This window comes from Stenella coeruleoalba (assembly GCF_951394435.1).
Source record: "Stenella coeruleoalba genome assembly, chromosome: 17".
Classification (NCBI taxonomy): domain Eukaryota; kingdom Metazoa; phylum Chordata; class Mammalia; order Artiodactyla; family Delphinidae; genus Stenella; species Stenella coeruleoalba.
The window spans coordinates 4,286,822-4,312,604 of NC_137163.1; the positions used below are offsets into that span (position 1 = coordinate 4,286,822).

Consider the following 25,783-nt stretch of genomic DNA (forward strand, 5'->3'; position numbering starts at 1 on the left):
AGTCAGCCCAGAGAAGGGACTGGTTGTGGGATGAGCGGATGCGTCTCCTCTTTGGCTCGTGTCAAGAATTCCGGACGCTGCCCGGCTCTCCATGGGCTGTGCTTTGGCTTAGGATTCAGGAAGCACTTTAGGTGGCCTTCGAAATGCTTTCTACCCAAACTCAGCCCCCCAGCACCTTTCCCACTGCAAAGGTGTGACCGTCCTAGCAGCATGTGGGATCTTCCCGGACCAGGGCACAAACCCGTGTCCCCTGCATCGGCAGGCGGGCTCTCAACCACTGCGCCACCAGGGAAGCCCCTCCTTGTTGTTTTGAGCTGTAAGTGTTTAGATTCAGGATGAGTGGACCCAACCTGTTTAAATGCTGTCAGGGCAACTCTAGAAGCTGTTTCTTTTGAGGGAAGCAGAAGACAGCATGAGGGAGTGTGGACGCCCTCTCTCCAGAAAGGTGAACCACTCGGGTCTTCAAAGCCTGTGACGCTTGTGCTGCTTGTGTGAGAATCGAGGGTTGTGGCTGACGGGGGCTCTGAGGGTGTGGGACCAGCTGGGATGACGGCCATCTCTGCAATGCGAGTGGAAAATGATGGGGTGTCTATTATTTTATCTCCAGGGTGAAGTTGGGGAGCAGGGCCCGGCAGGCCGACCTGGAGAGAAGGTCTGTTCCACCTTCATTCGTTCAGTGCGTGCGTTTGTTAGTATACGCTACGCCTCGTGTCACTTGTCTCCCTGGAGCTCACGACCTTCCCGTCGTGCGCTCATTTACTTACCCCATGACGGTCGGCATGTCCTACGCATCTGTCGCTGTGGTGGGTACTGGGGTCACCACCACTGCCAAGAGCAGTTGAACAGGTGCAGCGAGTGGGGCCATGCAGGTGGGGGGGGCATAGGAGTCCCTCTCGCTCAGACTTGGGGGATGTCAGGAGACGGGGCCAGAGGTGACCTCGTGGCTGATCCAGAGGAATGAGGAGTCAGACAGCAAGAGAGGCGAAACAGGGCTTCCCGGGGAGGGAGTAGCAAAGTGAGGGCCATGTGGGGACTCCCCATGAGCAGACTCGCTCGAATTTGCTTTCCACGTTACCCCCGCTGAGCCAGACGTGTCTGGGGGGCCGGACGGCAGGCGGTAGAGAGCACAGTTCCCTCACCCTGGACCACGGGAGAGCCCCCTTGCTGAGAGCCCACTGAACAGGGATGCCGTGTTCTTTCCACAGGGACAGGCAGGGCTCCCAGGCGTGAGGGGAGAGAAAGGAGAACAGGTGAGTGGCAGCAGTGTCTTCCCAGCAGGGCCACGTGCCTGTGCCCGGTAGAGAAGCCCCCTTTGCAGTCTTCGACCCTGGGGGGATGGGTGGTGATTCAGGCTGGGATTAGAGCGTATTTCCTCAGCGTTCATGGAAGAGAAAAGGAAGGGGATCAGGCCGCTCTGGTCCGAGGGCTGGAGCAGAAGGACGGTGGCTGCGGGGTCTCTCTGAAAAGGGTGGAGCAGCTTCAGGTGAAATGTGTGGGAACGGTTGGGGCTGTTACCTGTCAGGTGCAGAATTCGGTGCTTCACACGCACCTGACAGGCTGTCCCTTGAACTTGGTTTTCACCACGGCAGGGCAGGTTGGGAAGAAAAACACAATACTTTGCCCAAGGTCCCCTTGCTCTCACCTGGAAGAGGCGGCCGTTACACTCAGGTGAGTGCTAATGTTTCCTAATTTTATCTTCCTCTGTAGGGAGAGAAAGGGGAACTGGGACTCCTGGGACCGAAAGGTGACCGAGGTGCAAAGGTAGGAGCTCCTGTCGTTGTCCTGGTCATCCGGTCCGTGAGCCGCAGAGTCTCCCTTCTGTAGTTTCTGTGCATTGCCTGCGGTTCCGTGGAGAGGGCAACTCCTTGGAGTCACAGTGGTGGCCTGGCGTACAGTCCTGGTTCCACCTGGCATGTGGTTCTGAGCATCTCATCTGACCGCCTTGTGCCTCCCTTGCTGGCCGCCTTGTGCCTCCCTTGCTGGCCGCCTTGTGCCTCCCTTGCTGCCTCCCTGCGTGATGCTGACACAAGGCGAATCCGCGGGCAGGTGGTCCCAGGAGCCCTCACGGATACCGAAATCAGTGGATGCTGGAGTCTGTTCTGTGAAATGGTGGAGAATAATGAATACAGTCAGCCTTCAGGAGCCAGCCCACGGGGGTCGGGGCCCGCTGTGTGCCAGGATCGTGGGAAGCACTGCACGTGTAGTGACTTAGGTGACACTCGTGACAACCGGAGAGGGGTCATGTTATCAGCAACACCCCCAGTTTATAAAGGAGGAAACGGAGGCACAGAAAGGCCAAGCCGCTTTCCCAGGGCTGCGTGAATGGAGGGTGGTGGAGCCAAGACCCGACCTCAGTCTGGGCCCAGCGTCCTGGCTCTGACCAGGTCCTCACCTCACACCAGCCTGGCCCGAGGGGAACCTGAGGAGCGGCCACACCCCTGAGGGGCCCTGGTGCCCCTGTCCGGCACGGTGCTGTCACCTTGTTCTCCCATGTTTGCACGCTCGTCCCCTCCAGGGTCCTGCCCTCGACCTTTCTCAACTCCCGTCCCCCTCTCTCGGGCTGAAGGCTGAGGGCTTTGTTCTGGACAGACCTGCGGTCTATAAATAGAGATCCTGGAATGGAAAGAGCTTTGGTGGGTGAGCCATTCAGGCCTGCTGCTCTCCTGGACTTTTCAGAAAGCAGTTTTTATTTGAGAAACTCATTTCCAGAATGCAGAGGACTCAGCGAGACCATTAAGCCCGTGTTATTGCTTTGGCAGAGTTGCCAGGGCCACAGCAGAATCACATTCAAGCTTCCGAAGAATCTGGCCTGCTTTTCTTTTCCCCTAGAGAAATATGTAATAACAGACAATTCTGGTCAAAATAAAAAACCTAAAATAAGACATTCAGGCAACACTGCCCCCTTCTGACTGTGCCTTGAGCACCCCTGCCTCAGTTCTCTGGTCCACTTTCTCCCCACCAGCCATTGTGAGAATTTTGTCCCCAGGGCATCTTGGAAAGTAGGGTGATACTGCGTCTGTGTCAGCTAGCGCTCAGAGAGTTAAACTACGGAGAAGCTGGGATGGGAACCGAGGCCGGTCACATTAACTGCAAAACTCAAAGACCCTTCTCCAGCCAAGCATCTTCCTCTGAGTCAGAGAGCTGCCTGGGCTGTGGCCCACTGGCCCTTCCTTCACCCCGCAGCCCTGGGGGCGGGGGGAGGGGCTTTTCCAGAAAGGTGGCCTTGAGGCTCTCGGGGTTAGAGCCGCTCTCCAACCCTCTTCTTGTTTATGTCTATTCATACGTTCCACTGGGACACGCTCAGCTTTGGTCATTTGGACGTTTTAATGGAGGGTAAATTGGTTTGGATGAGATTGGTTTTGGAGCACGAGGTCGACAGTGTCAAGAGAATCGGGTAAACTCGGATAATGCAAATAGCGCTGAGAAAGGGTTCTTCTCTCTGAAGCTTCTGGAACTTTAGTCAGGGAAATGCTGCACAGTGAGTAGCTCAGGACTTGGATTCTGAGTTTAAAGCCAGCCTGAGCCATTTGCTGGCTGTGTGACTTTGGGCAGGTGAGTGAGCGTGGTAGCTTCCGTGGAATGGGAACACGGAAGCACCTCTGTTACAGGCATTTAGACGGAGACTAGAGGCGTTAATGTCTGTAGAAAAGTAAGTCGTACCTGCGGCTAAATCCTATATAACCATAGAAATAATCATAGAAGACTGTGTAACTACATTTTATTATCATATTATTGTTACTAAGAGCAGCCTTTCCTCTCTCTAAGCCAACTTTATTCATTCATTTGTCCGCTAATAACCATGAGTGGACCCAGGCCCGCAACAGGCCTGACCCTGGGCTGCTCGGAACACACCTGGGCCTCAACGTCCATGTCCTGACACCATCGTGGCTCACATGGGATGACGGGCTTTGGGGACCGCACCTCCTGGTGGAGTAGCCAGTGACCTCTTTTCCTCGGGGCAAATGTAGTAACAATTTTCTCCTCAGTGGGCCCTCGCTGACGATCTCACTCAGCCCCCAGATGATGCTGGGAGCTGGACGTACTATTGTCATTATTTTGCGCAGAGGAAGACGAGCTGACGGAAGTAGAATAGCATATATAAGATGGTAGAGTTAGGTTTCAAGCTCAGGTGATTCAACTCCCAAGCCTGTGCTGTTTACAGGAATGTCATAGTCACCCGTCAGGCCCCTGAGAAGAGCCTGTCCCCTTCGAAGAGGGTGGGGCAGGGCCCAGGGGAGTTCCTAAGGGCGCTCAAGCCCTTGGGCTCCGGTGCACAGCGTGGGGAGGTTGGCGGCACCACACTATGGCTGCAGCAGGTGGGAAATCACGTAAATGTCATCAACAGGGAGGTGGATCGTGTCCATTTTATTACCTTCGTTGGTTAATTAGTTCTGTCTCTCCTTTGTTTTATTTTAGTGATTGCTTTGAAGTTTCTAGTAGACGTCTTTAACTTACCACAACTAAATCTCTAAGTGCTAGTATACCACTTCATGTATAAATGTACGAACCATATAACAGTATATCTTCATTTCTCCCTTTTAGCTTTTGTGCCATTGTTGTCATACATTTACTTCTACCTGTGTTCTAACACCTATAGTACATTGTTACTGTTTTTGCTTTAAACAATTGGTTATCTGTTAAAGGTGTAAATAAAAAAGAAGTATTTTATACTTTAAAAAAAAGTTGGATCATGGATCACTTTATTTCCATGTGCACCATGGAATAGTACTTAGTGATATAGACGATCTACAGCTACACACACCAGCATAGACACTTCTCAAAATAAAGTTCTGATGTGTCTGCAGTATTTTATAATTTGGAATCTATCTACCTATCAGGTAGATGTGGGGTGGGGGATTCTGTTGTCTTGGGAAAGGTATCCCGGGACAGGCAGAGCTGGCAGAGGGTTAGTGGTAATTTATTTTCCATTTCTTCATCTAGGGTGAAACGGGTCCAGCAGGCCCCCCGGGATTACCTGGAACTGTAAGTTAACTCTGCTTCTAACCCTTTCTCCTTCTGCACACATACCACTTAGTTATAAGTATCTTTTTAAGGGAGGCTGTCAGGTCCTGTAATCCAAAACTGCGTAAGCTTCACTAGGAACCACCTTGTGCTTACTGATTGATTTTCGTCAGCAAGCACGGTTACTGTTTATTAGAACACTGGCTAGACGCTGAGCGGACATACCCACCTCTTGCCTATGGGGAAACAGAGGTCCAGAGACGAGAAGCCGTTTGTCCAGGGTAAGACTACAGCACAGATACACAGCCACGACTCGCGCTTCTACCCTTCGCGTGTCTGAAGGTGGGCGTTGTGAGCTCGGGGTGAGTAGTAACAGCGTGGGCTTTGGAGCCAGGATAAAAGTGGGTTTGAATCCTGGCTGTGCCATTCACCAGCACTGCGGTCTTAGACACGTTATTTAACGTCAAAAAGACTTGGTCTTCTCGTCTGTTAAGAAAAAATGTTATACCTATAGCTATCTTGTGCATTTGTAGTGAAAATTCACTGAAATAATACAAGCTACAGTGCACAGTTTCTGGTACATAATAAATACTAAATTTAAAAAAAAAAACGAAGGCTATATAAATATGTGAATATAGTTTGCATTTTTTTTTTATGTGAATGTTTCTTCCCTGCCTTGATATTCTGTGCTTTGATCGGATGATTTTGGGGGAGGTGAACGTGGCCACGATGCTGGCCATGGCGGGGCACGTAGGGATTGGTCATTTAGTAGCTACAACAGGGGACTGCCTCATGTGGAGGGCAGGAGATGAGAGAGCCTGAACACCCAGAAACCCCATCTGCAGTGTGACTAAGATGGGCCCTCCGTGGTCTTCTCTGTGTTACATCACGATGCCACCACTGTTTTCTCCCCACACACAGGCCCCTCAGAATGAGACACAGCAAGTATTTCAGAGTCAAATTTAGAGTCAGAACTGGCCGTGTAACATTGTTGTTTAAGACTGGTAATATTTAACGTAGGCAAGTTTGCAGGGAATGAACACCGCCTTTTGGTGGGAGGCATAGTGGTAACGCTTATTTGAGAGGTTACTTGGTATTAACAGATCGTAAAGTGTCTGTCTAACCATCAGATTAGAGACTCCATTCCTAGGCATCTAGCCCGAAGAATTATTTGCACTGTGTGTATTTAAAAAATCACGTACAAGGATTTACATTGTGCTGTTGCTTATCATGAAAAATCACAGGCAACCTACATGACCAGAAGCAAAGAATTAACTAAACCACGGAATATGTGTATCATGGAATCCTACTTCATAAAAATTAAACACACACACGTGCACTACGCATATGGCTTTAAATAGATGCCAATATTCCAGAAAAGTTAAGTAGCAAAACTAATTTATGAATTACGGCGTGTGTGCAGGCTAACACGGACTCCGCAGCCCACCTGCGTGATGTCCAGCATTCACTGGCTGTGTGAACTTCATTAAGAAGTTTCTTTCTCTGACCTTCAATCTTCTTACGTATAAAAGCAGGGCAAAAACAGATAAAACTGCTTCTTTTACTGTGAGGAATAGATGAGTTAACACATATCAACAGCCATAAATAATGCTTGCTGTTCTTATTTGTATAACTCTCGTGCAAAGTTACGCATTCCTATACATTCATAATTGCAATTGGAAATAGATACAAATGGGTCTAAAATATGCTAAACTGAAAAACAGTGTTTTCTTTTGGGGACGAGACTGGGGTTTGGAGAGATGGAGGGCACGGTGTAGGAAATCCCCTTTTTTCCCTCCTTGTTGAATTCATTGCGTTTTTGGACTAGAATCCACGACGTCCTTTTGTCCGCTCACTTATATTTGAGCACCTGCTGTGAGCCAGACATTGGCAGAGCCTCGTCAGGGAGGTACACTCTAGTCACGTGACGGCCCAGACACACGGATCCTGCAAATCATAGTAAATGCTGTGGCGGCAAAGAGCAGGTGCATAGCAAGGGGGCCTCATTTATATTTGAGTGGTGCAGGGGGAGGGAGATCTCTGAAGACAGGACATTCAAACACGAGCTCTGAAGGGTGGGCTTGGTCAGTCAGGTAAAGGAGAAGGGAAGCGCGTTCCAGGCCAGGGGAGCGGCGGGTGCGGGAGCTTTGAGATGGGAGGAAGCAGGCTGCCTGGGAAGTATTCATGCAACGCAGAGGGACGGCCATGCGGGGGCCAGTCCATGGGGTCCTCAGCTGCTGGGACAGAGAGTTTGCATCAGCTGGGCTCCCTGGGCCCAGAGCTGAGTCCCGCAGCCTGGCTTCCTTGTCACCTGCGTCGTTGCCAGCAGCCGCTGGTGGTGGAGGGGTCCAGCGGTCCAGGCACAGCTCTGATTACTCACGTGGATTCTTCCGTTTCGGCCCCGCCATACCCTGAGAGGAGACTGTGTCATCCCATTTCACCGATGAGAGCAGAGAAGCTGGCAGGTGTCCGAGGTCACACAGTTTAAGGTGGAGGTGACAGGCTTTGAGCTCAGGCTGCGGGACTCCAGCGTTCCCACAGCTAACCACTGTGCTTCCCGATTTAATACCTGCTCAGGGACTTGAAAGGAGCACGGGATCCTAACTGTCAAAACGCGTCATCGTTAAAGGAGCCCTCGGGGCTGTATTCTTTTACTCGGTAAATCTGTCAGAGGCAGATTCTTAACGTCAATTCACGTCCTTCTCATTTCTGGTTTCCTTTTCAGACGTCCCCGTTCACGCCGCACCCAGGGATGCCGGTAAGTAGCAGCGGCTCCTTGGGGCTGCATGGTGTCCCCCAGCCTGGCTCGCGATGTCCCCGGGGGCTCTGGGAGCTGGACCCGGGCTGTGTCCTAACTCTCAGCCCCTGCGTCCCAGTCGCTGCCAGGCATCTGGGCTTCCCGACCTTGTCCTGGCAGCCAGTGGGGACAGACCCTGCGAGGAACCAGCTCCAGGGTCGGACAGGAGGTTCCAGGGGCCTGGAGGCTGCCTGCCAGTAGCCAAGGGCGAAGGCCAGCCCTCTCTTTGGGTAAAGTTACCTCCTCACTACACAGAGAGTGGCTGGTGGTTCCGAGCAGGACAGAGTCATGTGGGCTGGCAGAAGACCAAAGGGCAGAGCAGGCAGTTCAGTGGGTGTCTGCAGTGAGGGGCCCCGGGCCTGGAGGGCCTCGAAGGGACAGGTTGAGAGGGGCAGTTCGGAGGCCGGAGGGGACCCAGCCTGCGTGGAGGGTGGCTGGTGGGGGGACAGCTGTGGCTTCTTGTGAAGATGAAGACGCTTGACCGAAAAGGATGCTCGCCATGGCTGCAGCCTCCAGGAGCCTTTCCCTCCTCTCTCCACGAGCAGCCCCTGTGGAAATAAGCGCATTCAGGGGCTCTGCCTGCCCTGAGGTCAGCAAACGGCCTCCTGTGGCTCCTTTGCTCTCAGGGACGTGGTTCTCCCGCTGTTAGGACTTGACAGGCTGCACCACGCGCGGCGGCGGAGGGGCTTGTGTGGAGGATCCACCTGTTTCCACGCTTAAGTAGCTGTGACTTAAGAAGCTCAAAAGGACCCTGTATCTGATGGAAAAGAACAGAGTAGAGAGAGAGAGGCTGAGTCGGTGCCGGAATCACTGCGGAAGTGGGAGGATGATTTTGAGCTGCTTCGTAGGAGGAAGCAAGGGCGAGAGGGCCGTCACGGGGCAGTGCGGCTGCAGAAGTGCTGGGAGGTGCGGGGGGAGCAGGCTGGGTCCTCTCCTCTCTCAGAGGAAGGGCTCAAAGGGACAAGGCGGCAGAGCCTCGAACGCGGCAGGTGCAATGCAGGCATCGCTGTGACCGCCCCTGTGCCCAGGGATGGCCCGTGGCTCGGAGGAGTGAAGCTCCTTGCAAAAGGCCTTCCTGGACTTAGCAATTGAGACTTGGTTGTCAGCCACGAGGCCCTGGCCGAGCCCCACCGTCTTCCTCTTCCAGGACCACACGCACCTACCCGATGCCTCTGGGTCTCCCTCCCTCACGCCCACCCTGAGTCCCCAGATCTTGAGGCAGACCTGCACATCCAGCCTCTGCTTAAAGGAATTGCTCCATAAAAGATGATTTCCAAGGTGCTCCCATGGGAAGGGACTGAGAGAGAGCGGAGGTCTGCCCAGCCTCCTCTTTGAATCGCAGTGGTACCACCTTCCTGCAGGGTCGGAGCTGTGCAGAAACCAGGAAGTCACTTTCAGATGCAAAGCAAGGAGCCTGTGTCCATAAAAAAAAAAAAAAAAAGATTCATTGTGGATTGTTGCATGAATCCCTCTGGGGCTGCCTCATTGCCATGGTAACCGTGTTGTATTGATGGTTCTGAAAGATGTTCTTCTGTTTGATTTCTCCTTGCTCCCAGCTGTGTGCCTTCCAGCCCCTGCACACGGGGAGGGGCCGCGAAATTTGGAGGGGCCGGAAAGTTTGCAGCATGATTAAGAAGGGGAATAAAAAGGGGGAGGAGGGCTGGAAGGAGAGCCCCTCTTCCTGCCACTCCAGGGTTGAGAAACCTTCTGGGGATGTCAGGGACCCCAGCGGGGAGGCCTCGAGGTAGCAGGGTGATGGCCGTTTGCGGAGAGCAGAGCAGGGGCTGTGAGATGGTGAGCAGGTCTGGAGATGTCAGAGAGGAGAAGGGAGCCCATTCCTTAGCTGGAGGAGGGAGGGCCAGGCAGCCTCAGGCTTGGAGACACTGGTTAAGAACTTAAGTGAGGCTTTGTAACTGGTTTAGAAGCAGCCGCCTCGGGAAGGCGGCCTGACTCCACCCCCTCAGCCTGCAAAGGATTCCCAGACGCCCAGCCAGGGCCCTGCGTCTGCTGAGCCCAGAGAGGGGATTTGGCTGGGCTGACATCGCCAAGGGGGCATTTGGGGGAGAACGACGCTCCCGCATTCAGCATTCAGCAGCTACTGATGGGCACCGAGTGTGCACCCCTGCAGTGCAGACTCTGCCTCCCGGCTCTCAGGCCCTGGGTAGAAATGCCTTGAGCATCTTGCCTGTGAGTCCCCAGGGTCTCTCCTCTGTCCTGGCCTGCCCACTCCTGGTTCCTGAGCCCGCTTCCTGCCACCCACTGTTCCTTCCCCCAGCTGGCAGAAAGCGTGTGCAGGCTCCTTCCCTGTGCGTCACCCGAGTGCATCCCGTAAGCCCTTTCATCTCTGCAGATTGTATCTCCAGTGATTGTGGACCAGACAAAAGAATTTTGCAAATCCCCCAGCCCCCCACGGGAACTTTTCTAGGAGGAAACCATGCTAGAAATAAGGGTATTGTTGTCTGGTGACCGGAGCCAGAGTGCGTTCTTCCGAGCTGGTGGGAAATGGAGATTCTAGAAGGAATGAGCTTGCAAGAGCAACCTCATTTAATCCAGGCTCTCCGAGGTGTACTGTGCAGATTCCACTCAACAGCTGGTGCAGAGGGAGTGACGCCCCCAGCCCAGGGCCGTGCAGACACTAACTCGGGGACCAGTGATGAGCTTGGGGGAGGGCAGGCAGGAGCCTCGGGGGCAAGGTCTCCAAAATCTGCCCACGCGTGAGTAGAAAGCGGCGTGGAACCTGCAAAGGGCAGTGGCTGGCGGTGCTGGCTTCTCCTCCAACGAAGGGGCGTGTGCAGGACAGGCAGGTCCGTGCGGCCTGACCTGAGGGTGGGCTGAGCATGTCTGCTGTACTCTGCTTCCCCACCGACAGGGAGAACAAGGGCCCAAAGGAGAGAAGGGCAATCCCGGCGCGCCTGGGGAAGCGGTGAGTGCCCTGGGCTCTGCGCCCTGTGCCCCTGCCCCTCGCCCCTCACTCTGGGCGGCTGGTTAGACGGGACGTCTGAGGGCTGAGCGGCTGCAGCTCTGAACTGCACACAGGAGCTCCCTGAACTGAATGTGGCCCCTTCCTCCTCCCTTAGGGGTCCAAGGACGCCCCCTCCGTGGATCTCAAATTATGCCCATTGCACGTGTCCATACCTCCCCCATCTGCCCGGAGCAGGGGTGTGACCTAGTCCATTGATAGGTTGTTTCATTTCAGGGATCACAGGGTCATCCTGGAGAACTGGGGCCTCGGGGACCCATTGGACCACCGGTAAGAAAACTCTCTGTCCACCTGTTGGCTCCTAGACCCGAAAGCCCCGCCAGCGCCTCCATCCCTCGCTGGCCCCTCTCACCTGGCATTCCTGGAGTGTCCACCAGGGGGCATTGCCGGGACTGTGAGTCCAGTGCCCTGGGGCAGAGAGGACCTCACAAAGCGCCCCAAAGGGCAGCCCCCAGGGGCGGGCCCCGCCTCTGGGGCCCAGGATGTCGCTGCTTTGTCGCTGAGGTGTCGGTGTCGGTGAGCTGGCCTCCCGCCACGCACTCCCTCCCCGACTCTGTGCAGCCGCGGCCGTGCTGGGGACCAGGGCTCCCCGAGGCTTTTCAGCGGCGGGAGGTGCCCTCCTCCCTCCCAGCCCCGACTGGCAGCTGCAGTTTACGTGACGCCTAGTGTGTGTTCGCGTCTGGATCGCATTTCCCTCAGTTTTGGCTTCGTAACTGGCTCTTTGTTGGGCAGTCGTTGGTGTTCTCTGAGAGTTCCGTGGGAGCGGCCTGTCTGGGCTCAGAGGCCACGGGCCGCCGGCTGGCTGTGTGCCCCGGGCCAGGCTGTCCCTCTGAATATTGTTCACGTCAAGATAAAGGGTGGGTGCTGCTGTCCCGGGGGTGGGGAAGACGGAGTACGATAGCGGAGGCCAGGAGCCGTGATCTCTGTCCTTCAGTTCGGATCACCTAATTCTGATGACGAAGGTGCCCTGACGTCCCCGCATGGGGCCGAGGACGGCGTTGCCTGTGGCTTCTCACCTCCCCGTTTTGTTTCCCGTGCAGGGTGCCAAGGGACAGGAAGGCGCGCAGGGGCCGCCCGGAGCAGCTGGGAACCCCGTGAGTCCTCCCGGGTCCCACAGGAGGGGTTCTGGGCCAAGCACCTGCCCCTGCCCGGGCTCCCAGCTCTGGGCAGAGTGTGGGGAGGGGGCCGGGAAAGCGCCGTCCACGCTAGAGGGCTGGCCGGGGCCGGAGCCTCCTGAGCAGCCAGGACCAGAGACGTGCCGGCCTCTGCCACGTTCCCAGCATCTCAGGGCTTCGTCCACATGCCAGCCCCGAAAGGAGTCTCCCGCACACACATGGGTGGCGCACACGTGGACACACGCAGACGGGTTTGTCCCTCTGAGAAGCACGCCCACGTGCACATCCACACGTTTGGAAACCGAGATGCACACGCACCGTGATGCGCACACACGTATGTACACCCGTATAAGGACGTGCACACATATAAATGCAGTTCTGGCAACTCCAGGAAGACAAGCACACGGGTACCCTCACGCGCTCGCTGCTCCTGGCCCACCATCTCCGTGGGTCGGCACTCGTGCCCCTGAGCTCTGACTAGCGTTGCGTCTACCGGAGCGGAGCCCCGAGCCCAGGCTTCTCCAGGGAGCTGACAGACTCCCGCGGGGACTTCCGGGAGGGGCGGTGGCATTAGAGCAGCAGCAGTGCCAGGCAGGCAGGACTGCAGGCCCCACGTACCCGGCTGCAGTCTGCTCGCACGGCCCAGCCCACCGTGCATGTGACTTAGTGGGAACGGGTCAGCCCCGGGAGCTGGGCGGCGTGGACGTCGCAGAGAAGGGGCTCGCGGTCAGCTCCTCCGTGCTCCCAGAGAGAGACCCGCCCGAGCGCAGCCTGCGGGAGAGGGAAGCCGAGCGCAGGGGCGCGGGCGGCAGGAGAAGCGCGGGGAGGCCCCAGTACTGGGAGTCCCCTGCGTCCCCGTCTCCCTGGCGGTGACCCATCTGGAATGTCCTCATCCACCTCTCCCGTCATACACTCGTCCAGCCACCAGTGTTCAAATCCACCTCCTCCAGGAAGCATGCCCTGATTCGCCAGTCAGATCCAACACAGGTACGCACACGCACGCACACACGCACGCGCACGCATACGCACGCGCACGCACACGCAAGCTTTCCCCCGTCAGTGCCGGAGCAGCCCCGGCATCTTCAGAGGGAGCCAGGGCGAGAGCAGTGCTGCTGAGGCCCGCTCAGGCTTCTGCCACCATCCCCACCGTGAACTCCCCCTCGGCCCTTCACCAGCGGTTGGTCACCAAGCCCGGGTCGTTCCTCCCGGCACCGTTTCCAGGGATGCCTCTTCCCGTCCAGCCCACGGCTGCCTCTCGTGTCCTCTCTCTGGTCCCCGAGGCTTGCTCATGCCCTTACGGTCGACCTGCGTTATCCCGCAGCATATTTCTCTGCAACGCAGGTCTGCAGAGTTTGTCCCGTTTTGGAGGTTTTCTTTCCCCCAGGCTCTGAGGATAGAGGCCAAACCCCACCCGAGACACGTGCATGTTTGGATCTGGCCTTCCTTTCTGCCCGCCCTGCCCAGCACACATTCCACCTCTGCCGCCTATGTGCTGTGGTCTTAAGGAAGGTCCTAGGCTGCTTCTGTTCTCCTGTCTCCCACCTCTGTGCTGGAATCCCACTCTTTTCAGGCTTGGCGAGTTGGGGTGCACCCGGACGGGAGGTTCGTCTTATCTGTGGAGGGAGTTTCAGGTTAGAAACGTTTCCAGCAAATCAGGGAGAATTGAATAGAAGGCAGGTTTGGAGGGAAACTGGGGGAGCTGCTTATAGTCAATACCTTGGGCCTTTCTAACCTTCTTTTGTCTCTTAATAGGGCGCTCCTGGACCTGTAGGTCCCCCTGGTTCCAGTGGCCCCCCAGGAAGTGCGGTGAGTAATCGGGGTAAGGGGAGAGGGCAGGGACACCAACACTGGTTGTGGCCCCACAGTGCCCATCTCCTGAGTTAACTCATTTATCCTCCACAAAACTCAGGGGTGTAGGCATCCTTACTCCCATTTCACAGATGGAAGAACTTGATGTCCCGACGAAGTCACCTAGAAAGTTACCAACCTGAGGTTCTCGGTAACTCGTGAGGTCTCTGGGTGGTAAATGAAGCTATGGTAACTGCAGAAAGCTGTGAGCATCACTGATGTTGGAATCAGCATCAGAGTTTGCCTTGGAAGAAACAAAATGAACCTACAGAAGTGGAAGAGGCCCTGACTTTTGGGCTGCCCAGGTTCTGGCCACAGCTCTGCCACTAACCGGCTGTCGGGCCTCCGTGAGGGGCTCCTGGAGACCTCCGCTTTTTCATCTTCAAGATGAAAGGTTCACCCTTAACCTCCTGCTGCACTTGACTTAGGGAGACAGCTTCCCCCGTGGGGGCCCCAGGGGTCTGCTTTAAGGACCCCAGCTTTAAGGTCCACCTGAACGTTGATTGCAGCTGTAACGTGTGCAATGAAACACCCAATGGCATCTAGTCAAGGGTAACCGAGAATTGTGCTCCTGAAATAGATTGAGACCAGTCCTGTTCAGTCACCAGCCTTTCTGTTAATAATCATAGCCGTTCAGAGGACAAATGTGGGCATATATGTGGGCCAGGCACTGTTGTAAGGGCTTTGCACGAGTTCGTTCATTGACTCCGCGGGACCCTGGGAGGCGGATATTAGTATTGCCCGCATCTTATGCAGGGGGAGACTGAGGCACAGGGAGACTGAGTCATGTGGTTAGTGGTTGCCGTGGACACTGCTGGACCCTCGCCTGTGCCATGTCACCCTCCCCACTGCAGTGCCAGCCACAGACTTCCAGGAGCCAACGCTGCATTCCTCTGTCTGAGGGTTTCCTATGGCTTTAGAGACCTCACTGTGCAGCCACGTGACACGTGGCCAGGAGCACCACCCACCAGCAGAGCCATCCCTGGCTGATGGGTGTATAAACGGCCCAGCTTCTCCACTCCTGGGGGAGCCACTCTGAGTGTGTGTCCTGCGTTGGCCCCCAGAGCCCCCAGCGGGACCGAGCTCCAGTTACACGAACGTGTCACTCCCTGCCTGTCCTCCTTTCTCATGTCCCTGCTGGTGCTTCCGTGGAACACCTGCACCTGAGCCTTGTCTCAAAAACTCAACCTCTGGGGGACTCTGAAGACACAGGTGGAGCAGGTCAATGATGCCAAGGCCGTGTTCTTAGGTCACCCTCATCCTCCCCGAGGTCCCCTCTGAGAGCTGCAGCCCAGGGTGGGCAGGGCACCAGGAAACACATGCCTGCGTGGTTAGAGGTCTCGTGTTCCAGGTTGAGTGACAGACCAGGGGAGGAGCAGCTGAGGCAGGCTGGGGGAGGTGGCGGCGAGGAATTTAAGCCGGGGTGGGGGGGATGAGTGGGGACAGAGCTGTAATCATTAACTGAAAGGGGCTGATCGCCCTTCTCTGGGGGCGGCAGCACTCTTGAACTTCACCTTGTCAATAACCCCTCTTTCTTCAGGGCCCCCCGGGCACCAGAGGCCCCCCTGGGAAAGATGGGGAGCGCGGCGAGAAGGTAAGGTGCAGTGTGATCTCTCTGCACACAGCAGCTGTTCTCAGCTTCTCAAGCAGGGAAGGAGGAGCCCGCTCTGCCCAGACCTGGTTTAGGACCCAGGGTCCGAAGGGCTTCTGAACAGAAGGGTGGGAGGGGCCCTGCAGTCGTCTTGTTTAACCCTCACAGCGGACCCGTAGGGTAGGTGGATCCCCATTTGACAGAGGTGGGGACCGAGGCTCTGAGAGATTAATTCAGCTCTCCTACGTCCTGTAGCTAGTGAACCACAGAGCTGGTCAGTCTGACTCTTAAGTCCATTTTCTCTCAGTTCAGCGCACCAACTTCGCCCTCCCACACCTTTGTGTGCACAGTTAAACCTTCCTGAGTTGTAAGAAAGAGCTTTGTTTATTAGGAAGAAGAGAGACACGGTGTCCCCCCAAAACGCCAACACCCCGGGGGCAGAGAGGGAGGTCCGTGGACTTCCGCAATCCCACGCCACGTTTCCCGAGCTCGCGTTCTAGGAAGCGTCTCGGAGGGGTACTCCTGACTTCTACTGGCATCTAGTGGGTGGAGACCAGGGATTCTGCTAAACTGTCGCAGGACGGCACCCCCTTCTCAACACAGAGCGCCCGTCCCGAATGTCAGCAGCGCCGGAGCTGAGAAGCCCGGACTGCAGGCACCCTCTGACACCTGCATGTTCTCGTGTGTAAAATGGAGACACTGAGCACAGGTGGCAAGGAGGAACTGAAGCACTGATGTGTCAGAGGGCGCGGCAGAGAGCCGGTGATGGGGGCTGACGGCGGTTCGGGTCGCTGTCTCGAGCCACCACGTGAGGCTTCGCCTCCAGGAACGGGTGTCTCGGCGTCTCCACGGCGCCCGATGCCTCCTCCGCAGAGGGCCCCTCCCGGCACTGCAGTGTCTGAACTTGATGCAAATCCCTTCACGTCCACTTCGCCTGAGACCTTTGAAAGGAGTGATCATTTTATCTTTTCTATTTTGGCAAAATGCAACAAGGATAAATAACAAAATTTTACACTTTGGTGGGAAGGCTCAGTTTTAAAACACGTACTTCAGAGAGGAAAATGATTTACTGCAGAGAAAAATGATCCGCCAACCTGTGGAAAATATCCTTAAGCGAGGGAAAACAACCTGGCCCATCGGGTTTTCCTAGATTACACCATGTCTGAAGGATTAGGCTCTATTCGGGGACGTAAGTGGGGCACTAACCACTTAGGAGGAGCTTAGAAGAGGGTTAGAAGAGGTTTTTGAGGACCAGTTGAGCAACGATGAGAAAAGCTGTGAACTGTTGGCTCATTCAGCCTCAAGGGGGAGCCAAACACTTCTGCTTGTCTGAGCAGGAGCCTGGGCTGAGGTCCAAGACCCAGGGCTGCATTTGGAAGGGCACTTCCCTCCGGTGCTCTGCAAAGTGGTAAAAATCCCGGACAGCAGGATGTGTCCAGTGGCTGGCCTGAGGCTTGTGGAAGCTGATCCCGCCCTGGGCCTGGAGACAGGTCCTCTCCATGCCTTGCTTTGCCCCTCCTTGGGACATCGTACCTCACCTCACCTCTGCATCAAATGTCGGAGGCGGTCAGATTGCAGCCTAGGCCCGAGAGAGCCCTGCCTGGGAAAGGGAGTTCCTGCCTCTCACTTGGTTACCCCGCAGCGTTCCACAACCAGGGCTGCTTCGGGGCTCCTGGCTTTGTGGTCAGAAAGGGTGAGCAAACTCCAAGCCCAGCTCCCTCATTAGATCCTGGTTGTCTGTCTCTCCCCACTTTGGAGCCCCGGGCTGTGTTCACATCACTGAAAGTCTGTCATGTGAAAAGGGATTGGATTTCGTCTGTAGAGCTCCAAGGTTGAATGCCAAACATCTGGAAGATTTCAGAGAGGGTTGGCTGAATATAAAGGCACACTATGTAATGGAACTGCCCAATAAAGGGATGAACAGCCTGAGAAGGTGGTGAGCTCCCTGCTCTCATAGGAGTCCAAACAGAAATGGGAGGACTGCCTGGAAGAGGCACACGTGATGGTTTCCTGCAGTGGGAGGAAAGTTGGACTAGAAGACGACTAGCATCCTTCCTGTTCCCATGTTCCACGTTGTATAGTTTGCTAAGGCCGCTGGAACAGCGTATCGCAAACTGGGTGCCTTAAACAACAGAAACTTACCGTCTCACCATTCTCACCGTGTCAGGAAGTCCTCAATCAAGGTGTCAGCAGGGTTAGCTCTTCCTGGGGGCTGTGAGGGAAGGATCTCTTCAAGGCCCCTCTCCTTGGGGCCTGATGGCTCTCTTCTCCCCGCATCTTCACGTTGACTTCCCTCTCCACATGTCTGTGTCCAAATGTCCCCTTCTCGTGAGGACACCAGTTCATACTGGATTAGGGTCCATGCTACCCTAGTATGACTGCATCTTAACTAATTACATCTGCAAAGACTCTATTTCTAAATTGAGATACTGGGGTTAGGGCTTCAGCATATGAATTTTGGGGGGCACATTATACAACCCATCTTTCTATGCCCTCAGAAGGGGTGGGCTTTCTGAAGCAGGGCATCACCAGGAAGCCCACCAACCCCCTTCAGGTTGGTTCACCACTGAAAAGCTTACTCTCTGCATGTCACTGATCCTGGACACTGTCCACTTTTCCTTCCAGGGAGCAATGGGAGAAGCAGGAAGCCCAGGGCCAGGTGGCCCCAGGGGCAATCCTGGTGCCCCTGGGCTCCCGGGGCCACCCGGAAGAGGGAAAGATGGAGAACCGGTAAGTGTCGGGTCCAGGGTTTCTGTGCCCATGACGATCAGGCTGGAATTAGAAGAGAAAAAAAGAAAAGGCTCACTGGTCAAGCTTTGCAGAAGCGGAATCATAGCCAGTGAAAGCAGGTGGACTGGGAAAGGGGTCTTGGGTGGGGGAAGCGTCTTGCTCCCGTCCACTTCAGGCCAGTGCAGCAGAGTCCCCTGTGGACTGCTGGCCGCGTGCCAGGCTCCAGGCCGGACGCTGGGGACACGGAGATGGGTGAGCGCCTGTGCTGTTGAGATGCTCATGAGACAGCCAGGCAAACATAACCGTAGCTCAGGCAGTCCTGGAGTGCACATCCTGGAGAAGGGCTTCCTGGTCTGTGTAAGTCTGGGGAAACCTTGCACAGGAAGTGGCATCTGTGCGAAATGTGAAAGTTGGAAGAAATTACTTTTTAGGCAAAACAGCACAGAGAGGGTGGTCCAGACAGGTAAACCGTATGTGGAAACGCATGAGAGCGTTGTGTGCATGGGGACTTACAAACGTGTTAGAGTGTCACAGACACGAAGTGAGATGTATTAGTAAATTTTGCTGCAGTAATGAAGAACCCCGAAATCTCAGTGGCTTTCAGCCCTTAGCACTACATGAGGACACAGGGACCTTTCCTCTGTACAAAACAGGTCACGATGAGAGTCCCATCCACCTGTGGCCCCCCGCGGCACAGGGTAGATGGGTAAGTGCTCACTCATGGTCCCATGGTTATGTTTGTGCCATTCATTCTCCCAGGGACTTCGTGGACCACCTGGATCACCTGGACCTCTAGGAACTAAGGTAGGTTTATCTAGCGAACTGTGAATGCCATGGGTTGCACTTAGGGGCCAAACAAAAGTTAATTGTCAGCATCTCTGGTCACCTCAGTTTACTTGCATGTTCATCACTTTCCACTTAACTAAAGGCTCTGTGACTCTGAACTGTGACATTAGAGTAGTTGCCACGTAATTGTTGCTTAATAAATGTTTGCAGTGAAATCAAGTTGCAAAAGATGCTTTCAGCCAGCAAAGCAACGGGTCTATCTTGTATTATTAGTTTAATTGGGGACACAGACGATCCCCAAATTTCAGATGATTAGCACAGGAAAAGCTTATTCCTCATTCACAGCGTGATGGGAGCTGTGGTGGGTGAGGAGTCCTCGTCTACCTGGCCGTCCAGGGACCCACGTTCCTCCGGTCCAGTGCCATCCCTTCCTCTGGGACTTCAGTGTCTCCCAGAACCTCCGTATGCGGTGGCAAATGAGGGAAGAGACGGTAGAGGATCTTGTGGAAGGATTTTGTGGGCCAGGCCTGGAGGTGATCACTCATTTCCACCAAACTCCTGACACTACGGGGGAGGAGCGGTCGTCCTCTAGCTGGGCCCTGGGAGGGAAGGCAGACGCTTTGGCAAACAGCAGGCGTCTCTTGTTCAGTGCACCTGCAGCCACAGCGCAGAAGACATGACTTCACCCCTCAGGGAGTGTTCTTAAGGGAACCTTCCTGAGTGACTAGGGAAGTTTTCCTGGAGTTATTTTCACAGCGAAGCAGTCATTCATTGAGTCAAATGCATCCATTAACAATACACTTCTTATTTCATCCATTGCATATCCACTGAGCCTCTGCCGTGTGTCAGACCTGGAGGTGGGCTGTGGGGTGACAGGGGTGGGTGTCACGTGTTCCCAGCCCTCTGACAGCTCAGGAGCTGGGGGAGAAGCAGACTCACAAGTGCTGGGTTAGAGGGAGGCTGAGGCACAAGTGAGCTCAGAGGAGCCTCCCGACCCAACCTCGTTTGACTGTGGAAGGCTTCTTGGAGGAGGTGATGTTTCTCCTGATTTTAAAGTGCATGTAGCCATTGGAAGGGGAAGGTGAGGAAGGAGTTCTCTGCAGGGTCCTAATGTGGGAGAAGGCCGTGGGAGCGTGAGATAGAATGTATTCAGAGTAGAGCGTTGCTGTAAATGCACCTGCAGCCAATGAACCATCATCTGACCAGCTCAGACGTATGAACTTAAGAATGCGTGTGACAAGGCTCGCCTCGGCAGCACAGATACTAAAACTGGGACGATACAGAGAAGGTTAGCGTGGCCCCTGTGCAAGGATGACACAAATTCGTGAAGCGTTCCATGTTTTTTGGCTAAGTGGATCTGTAAATAGTTAAATAAAATTTAATAAGTAAAAAATTAAATAAAATGCAGTAAAGTTTAGAATTTATGTACAAAAAGAATGTGTGTGACATAGTCAACGATAGACATTAGAATGTTTATTTTTTGCTTTAGTTTAACATATATTCAAAATCACATAACTTAAAGAATTACTGTATAATTATGATATTTTTATCCACTTACATATATTTATGAAAACAGTTTTAAAAATTCTTTTTATGTGCCTTTGGTGTCATGGCCCGTCATCCCTAGACCCGCTTTCTGAGTCAACTAGCACTTTCCCAGATCAGGTCACCATCCGTCCCAGTCAAATTATTGAAGATGTAACACAGTGGGAACCCGTACATGCTGCTCTTGCTGGAATTTTTATCTCAAGGCCCAGATACCCATTGTTTTCTTTTTATTCCTTTTATTCTATAGTGGTGTCTTTGGGATCTGAGGAACATAACCGCAGAGTATGTTGTATTTATTATATGTAAAAGGCTTGTTTACAATAATAACCAGGACATGGAATTTGAGGCCTCAAGAATAACTGCTGTGTCTACGTTCAACTTTCTTGCTTCATGATTTTTTCTGCTATTTAGGCAGGTGACCTCTGTAATTGTACTAAGCTTGCACTGATTGAGGTCATAGTAGGCTAACGTGCATTCCCCTAATAGTGATTTTGTAGTTCATGATCAAAGGGGAAAAAACGAGAGAGTTCTTTGAGTGATCTGAGCAAATATTTGGCAACTCCCCAGTTTCTGAAGAAGAAAACAATTGGAAACAACTTTGCCTGAATTTGAGGGCGTGTAAGATAGTTCCTTGTGCCTGGAACAGTGGGAGTGTGTGGACAGGAGCAGGAAGCAGGACCAGATTCTGGAAGCCCTATGAATTAACAGCCAACTGAAGGCGTGTCTCCAAGGTTCCGCTGTGATGCTGTGAGCCCAGTGTCTGACTGGCAGCGCTCCTGTGCTCTCAATTTCCCCCCTAGAGGAGGACCTTCAGGACCTGGAAGGAAGGCAAGGGCACCGGAAAGGGCACCAGAAATGGGAGATGGGGAAGATGGCTTAAAAGGTCCTTTTCTCTGTGATATTTCTGAGGTTGATGAAATCTTTCTCCCAGGCAGTTTGGGGAAAAATGATATAATGCAAATAAAAATAGTTGTCTACCTCTGCTTGTCACAGGTACATGCTCTGTAGATGTTAGTGACTCTTATCATTAGATCGCCCTGTGGAGTCTGCTTCACGGTTGCAGCACGAAGGTGGGGAACCTGTAGGCAAGTTGCTGGAGAGCCCAAGTGGAAGTGGGAGAGGCAGCAGTGAGGAGTAGAGGGGAAGGCTGAGACCCCGGGGTGTGAGGAGTGCAGCGGGCCTTGCCCTGGGGTCCAGTTGACCAGCCAGTTTCAACTCCATGGGACCCACGGTAAGTCGTGCTGTCCCTTTGGCCAAACACATCCTCCTATTTCAAATGTGAGATGTGTAAACAGATGACCCTTTCAGTGTTAATATTGTATAATATATATTTGTAAGTTAGAATGTAGTTTAGAATGAAGGTTTCCCTAGTAAGCTGGGAAGGTAAATTGGAATTCAGGTCTTTAGTTGTAGAATGGGGGTCCCACGGGGGGGACCAGGAGGGAGGAAGGGGACACAGAGAGAGAGAGAGAGAGAGAGAGAGAGAGAGAGGGAGGGAGGGAGCGTTCAGCAGTGTGCCTTGCCCAGGCGCTGTCCCTCGTTCCTGGTGCTGACTGAAAACCCCTGGGGATTTCAGGGTGGGTGCTATAGTGTATAAGGGTTTTCCTGGGCACCTGCTCAGCCCTTCCTAATTGCTTACAACTGCAGGAAGACTCTTAAAGATGCCTTTCCTTCTCTTGGGTGGACTTATTTCTAGCCAAATGAACAGACTTTGCCTTCACACAGAACTGGGTTAGGATCCCAGCTTAGCTACTTGCGAGACAGATGACTTAAGGGCAAGTGGCCTGTTCTTTCACAGACTCTCTTCCTTTTCTGTATAAAGGAGTAAAGCATAGTTAACCCCCAAAGGGCTCCTGTGGATAAGTGATCTCACAGCACATAAATGTTCAGTAAATGTCATTCTCCTTCCATGACTGCACACATCTCTTCCCTGGACAGTGTTGAACTGGCCCAGAATGTTTTGCAGCCAAAACAGATACTCCAGTCAGTATTACAGATTACAGCTCACACACCCCTTTTTTCTCGATCAGGAGCCGCCTTGCTTTTGCTGACCGAGCTTTAAGGTCTTTTGCCCTTTTCTTGAAGCCACTTTCTCAAAGTTTCAGTCCATTAAGCTGTGATGTGTAGTTGCTTGGGGTAAATGTTAGCATCACAAAGGGCCATAAACATACCAGGGCCAGGCCTGGCTACCCTGCAGCAGAGATCAATCAGTGTGACTCAGATTCTGGGCTGGGCTGGGAGAGGTCTTTCATCATGTTCCCTCCTGGGTAAAAAGTTGATTTTGGTCAAAAGCAAAATTTAGTACCTGACAAAATGTGAGTGATGAGAGGTTCATTCATTCGGGCATTCAGGAATTTGCTATTAAAGGGCTATTCCAGGCCCTACACTGGGCATTGTGGATGCGAAAGCGTGTAGAGATTGTACCCAACATAGGGTCTGACTCATTTTTGGTACTTTACAAATATTTGTTGGATTAATGGTTAAAGGAATGAATGGATAGTTTTCTTCTTCTTTTAAGACACACAGGAGTCAGAGGGTCAGACAGACAAAATGGGAGGGCAGTGTGTTAAGATTAATGAAGATGTATTCGAATACCTTCCGGAAGGCAGAGAGGAGGGCAGGCGGAGGTGGGTTTATGGAGATGGAATGATTGGGCTGAGTCTTAATTGGTGGGGAAGTGTTTGGAAGCTTAGAACCTGGATCAGACAACATCCCCACGAGGGGAACAGCTGGTGCAAGAAGCAGGGGTGTGAACAGACCGCATGGAAAAATTCAGATGCCACCGTTGGTGTGATTTAGCTTTCAGTGGTTAGGGTTTTGTGCTGCGCATGAAATAGAGCCTTGGGAAGAAGGGGGAAGCCACGATAAGACAAAGTAATAGGAAGAAGACTACATTAACCACTGTGAAGAGAAACTGGGGTGCAAAACAACATGGATATTTCTGACATTTTTGTGTGCTTAGTTTATTTTCTGTCTTCTGATTCGGCTGATAAAATATAATTATATAATACTTGATGTTACGTGGTTTCTTACCTTGTAAATGAGTCTACGGAAGATACATGGGAATTTGGTAGAATGTTCTTTTTTTTCCTAATTGATGAGGGTCTTAAGGTGCCAGAGAGGTTATGGCATTTATGCAAAGTCACAGGACCAGGTTGACATTGTTCTGTTAGGAACGGAGCTCGGGTGCATTTGCCTGATTTGCAGCAAAGCCTCTCTACAGACACCGGGTTGTGGCGAAGGAAAGTAGTGTTTGTTGCTGGGCCAAGCAAAGAGGATGGGCGGCTGGTGAGACCTGAACCCCTGATGGCTTTCAGACAAGGGTTTAAAAGCAACGGGAAGGTGAGGGTCGTAGGGTGTGTGATCAGCTCGCGGACATTTCTCTCATTGGCTGGTGGTGAGGTGACAGGGTGATGTTTGGGAATCTCAGTCATCAGCCTTGTGGTTCCAGCCGGTCTGGGGTCTACATGCTTGTGGTCAGCATCCTCTGGTGGGTGGGCATCTTCATTTCTGCAGACCAGCTCGAAGGTACGTGTCAGATGGTTACGTATATCCCTTGAGGAGGAACTAGGGGTCCTGAGGCTGTTTTATCGCTCAGCTGTTGTGCGGGTGACCATAACTTTTCTCGCTTAACCGCTGGCCCATTGTGTCTGCTTCCTCTCTCTTCCCTAATTGGTAACTGCTTGAGTCTGCTCTTTGGAACTCAGTGAAGGCCAAAGAAGTGAGGACACGACCTGGAGGGGGTTGTACCGGGGAAGGTACAGGGTCCTGTTCAGGTTCAGTCCCGCCTTTTCTTTGATACTCTTCAGTCCTGAGAGAAACAGGGGCAGGGCAAGAACGGGAATAAAGTTTGGGATAGAGAGGTTGGCCATCAACTCACAGGGGAACTGGATTTTAGGGGAGCTCGGTTTCAGTCCTAAGACTGGACTTGTCATCACCTGACGGCCAGTTTGACGTCTTCTGCCTCATCCTCTCGCTGTCACAATGTGCTGGTGAGGGACGCGGCACTGATCATGTTCATTCGTAGTTCATTACCCTTTTCCCACATTTGCCTTATTTCTTGACTTCCCACCTTCCCCAGGCACACAAATCAGATCTCCTGGCAGTCCCAGGCACCTTGTACTTCCCAGAATCAGCCATATCATATTATTCTAAAGAAACAGAAGGCACCATCTGGGGCTCTGAAGAGGATTTCTTGGGGACTGTTTACAGAAGCGAGTGCGGGACAGAGGGATGCCGCAGCTCTCAGGACACGTCGCCACCGTCCACCTGGAGGGAGGAGGGAAAGAGACAGTGTTACCAGAGTTTAGTGAGAGGTTTGGATTGTGGTTCATCTCTTTTGTGAGAACTTCACAAGCCCTGTTTCGATTTCTCTTCTGAATTTAACACGGAGTATTGAAAAGGGGCTCATGATCGAGTCCTCTTTGGTCTTGGAGTCTGGACTGCGGTTTGCAATGAATAAACAACCAACATTAGTTGAACGAGTATATAACTTATCTGCTCATCCAAGGAACAGTCATACTGCAAGAAAAACAAACCATCTTGAAGCGTGACTTTTCTTAAAGGTCCAAAATGTACAGTTTTCCAATTGAGATGGTAGTTACAGGCTAAGCTGATGATTAATAGGGTTTTCCCTTAATGCTTAAACACATAAACCTTAATAAAGCAGTGTTGCCTAGCAACGCCAGGTTCTACCTGAAATAAATGTGCTGCACGTTATCTCATCGGCTCTTCGTAATGACCTCCTAAGGCTGTTTCCGTCTGTCATTCGAGTTAACTCATCCTGGAGATGCTAAGTGCTTCCAGCGGGGTCACCCCCCGTTTCAGTGTCAGGCTTGGCTGCCGTCTGCTGACCTAACAGAGGTGCACAGTTTCTTACACAAAAGCCTGGGGGCCCTGTGTGCTTCGGATTGAATTTATTTTGGAATTTAGAAAGGTAATAATTTGCAAGCAACATACATTGCGTTTACCGTGGTGTGGGGGGCAGCTTTCCTCATCGTTAACATTGATGTAACAGAAACATGTAAGTATCCACGCAAAACGAGATGTGTAAAGACTGTAAATAGCCTGTGTCAATGCAAGTCGGCTTTGGCTGCCATCTCAGTTAGGATAAGCCCTTGTTCTCAGACGGGGAGGATTTTGAAATTATGCAGAAGAAGGCATGACTGTCTCAGCATCCTTCTACAGCAAGTGGCAAAGCAGAACTTCTTCCCTTTTCTTCTTTCCTTCCCCTCTACTCTTCCGATCAACGTCCAGAATGACAGGCACCTGAGAACAGCAGCAACTACGACGGCCTACGTGCATTGGCTGCTGTACCGGGCGCCCTGTAGGCACGATCCCCTAACAGGCACGGCGTGTGCGGGCCTGGCAGCTCCTGCTGTTACCTGCCCTTCGTAAATGAAGGATTAAAGCTCAGGAAACGTGTT

The 25,783-nt window shown here is 53.1% G+C and overlaps 1 protein-coding gene across 4 annotated transcripts in view; it reads left to right on the top strand.

Moving 5' to 3' along the window:
- COL22A1 (collagen type XXII alpha 1 chain) overlaps window positions 1–25,783 on the top strand; it is a 261,534-nt gene that overhangs the window by 163,039 nt on the left and 72,712 nt on the right. For all 4 annotated transcript variants that reach the window (XM_079902136.1, XM_079902139.1, XM_079902138.1 and 1 more), the window contains 12 exons: window positions 608–652; window positions 1,206–1,250; window positions 1,708–1,761; window positions 4,942–4,983; window positions 7,688–7,720; window positions 10,629–10,682; window positions 10,956–11,009; window positions 11,780–11,833; window positions 13,607–13,660; window positions 15,243–15,296; window positions 17,919–18,023; window positions 18,783–18,827. In XM_079902136.1, the coding sequence (XP_079758262.1) occupies window positions 608–652; window positions 1,206–1,250; window positions 1,708–1,761; window positions 4,942–4,983; window positions 7,688–7,720; window positions 10,629–10,682; window positions 10,956–11,009; window positions 11,780–11,833; window positions 13,607–13,660; window positions 15,243–15,296; window positions 17,919–18,023; window positions 18,783–18,827 (639 nt within the window). The remainder of the gene's footprint in view (window positions 1–607; window positions 653–1,205; window positions 1,251–1,707; window positions 1,762–4,941; window positions 4,984–7,687; window positions 7,721–10,628; window positions 10,683–10,955; window positions 11,010–11,779; window positions 11,834–13,606; window positions 13,661–15,242; window positions 15,297–17,918; window positions 18,024–18,782; window positions 18,828–25,783) is intronic.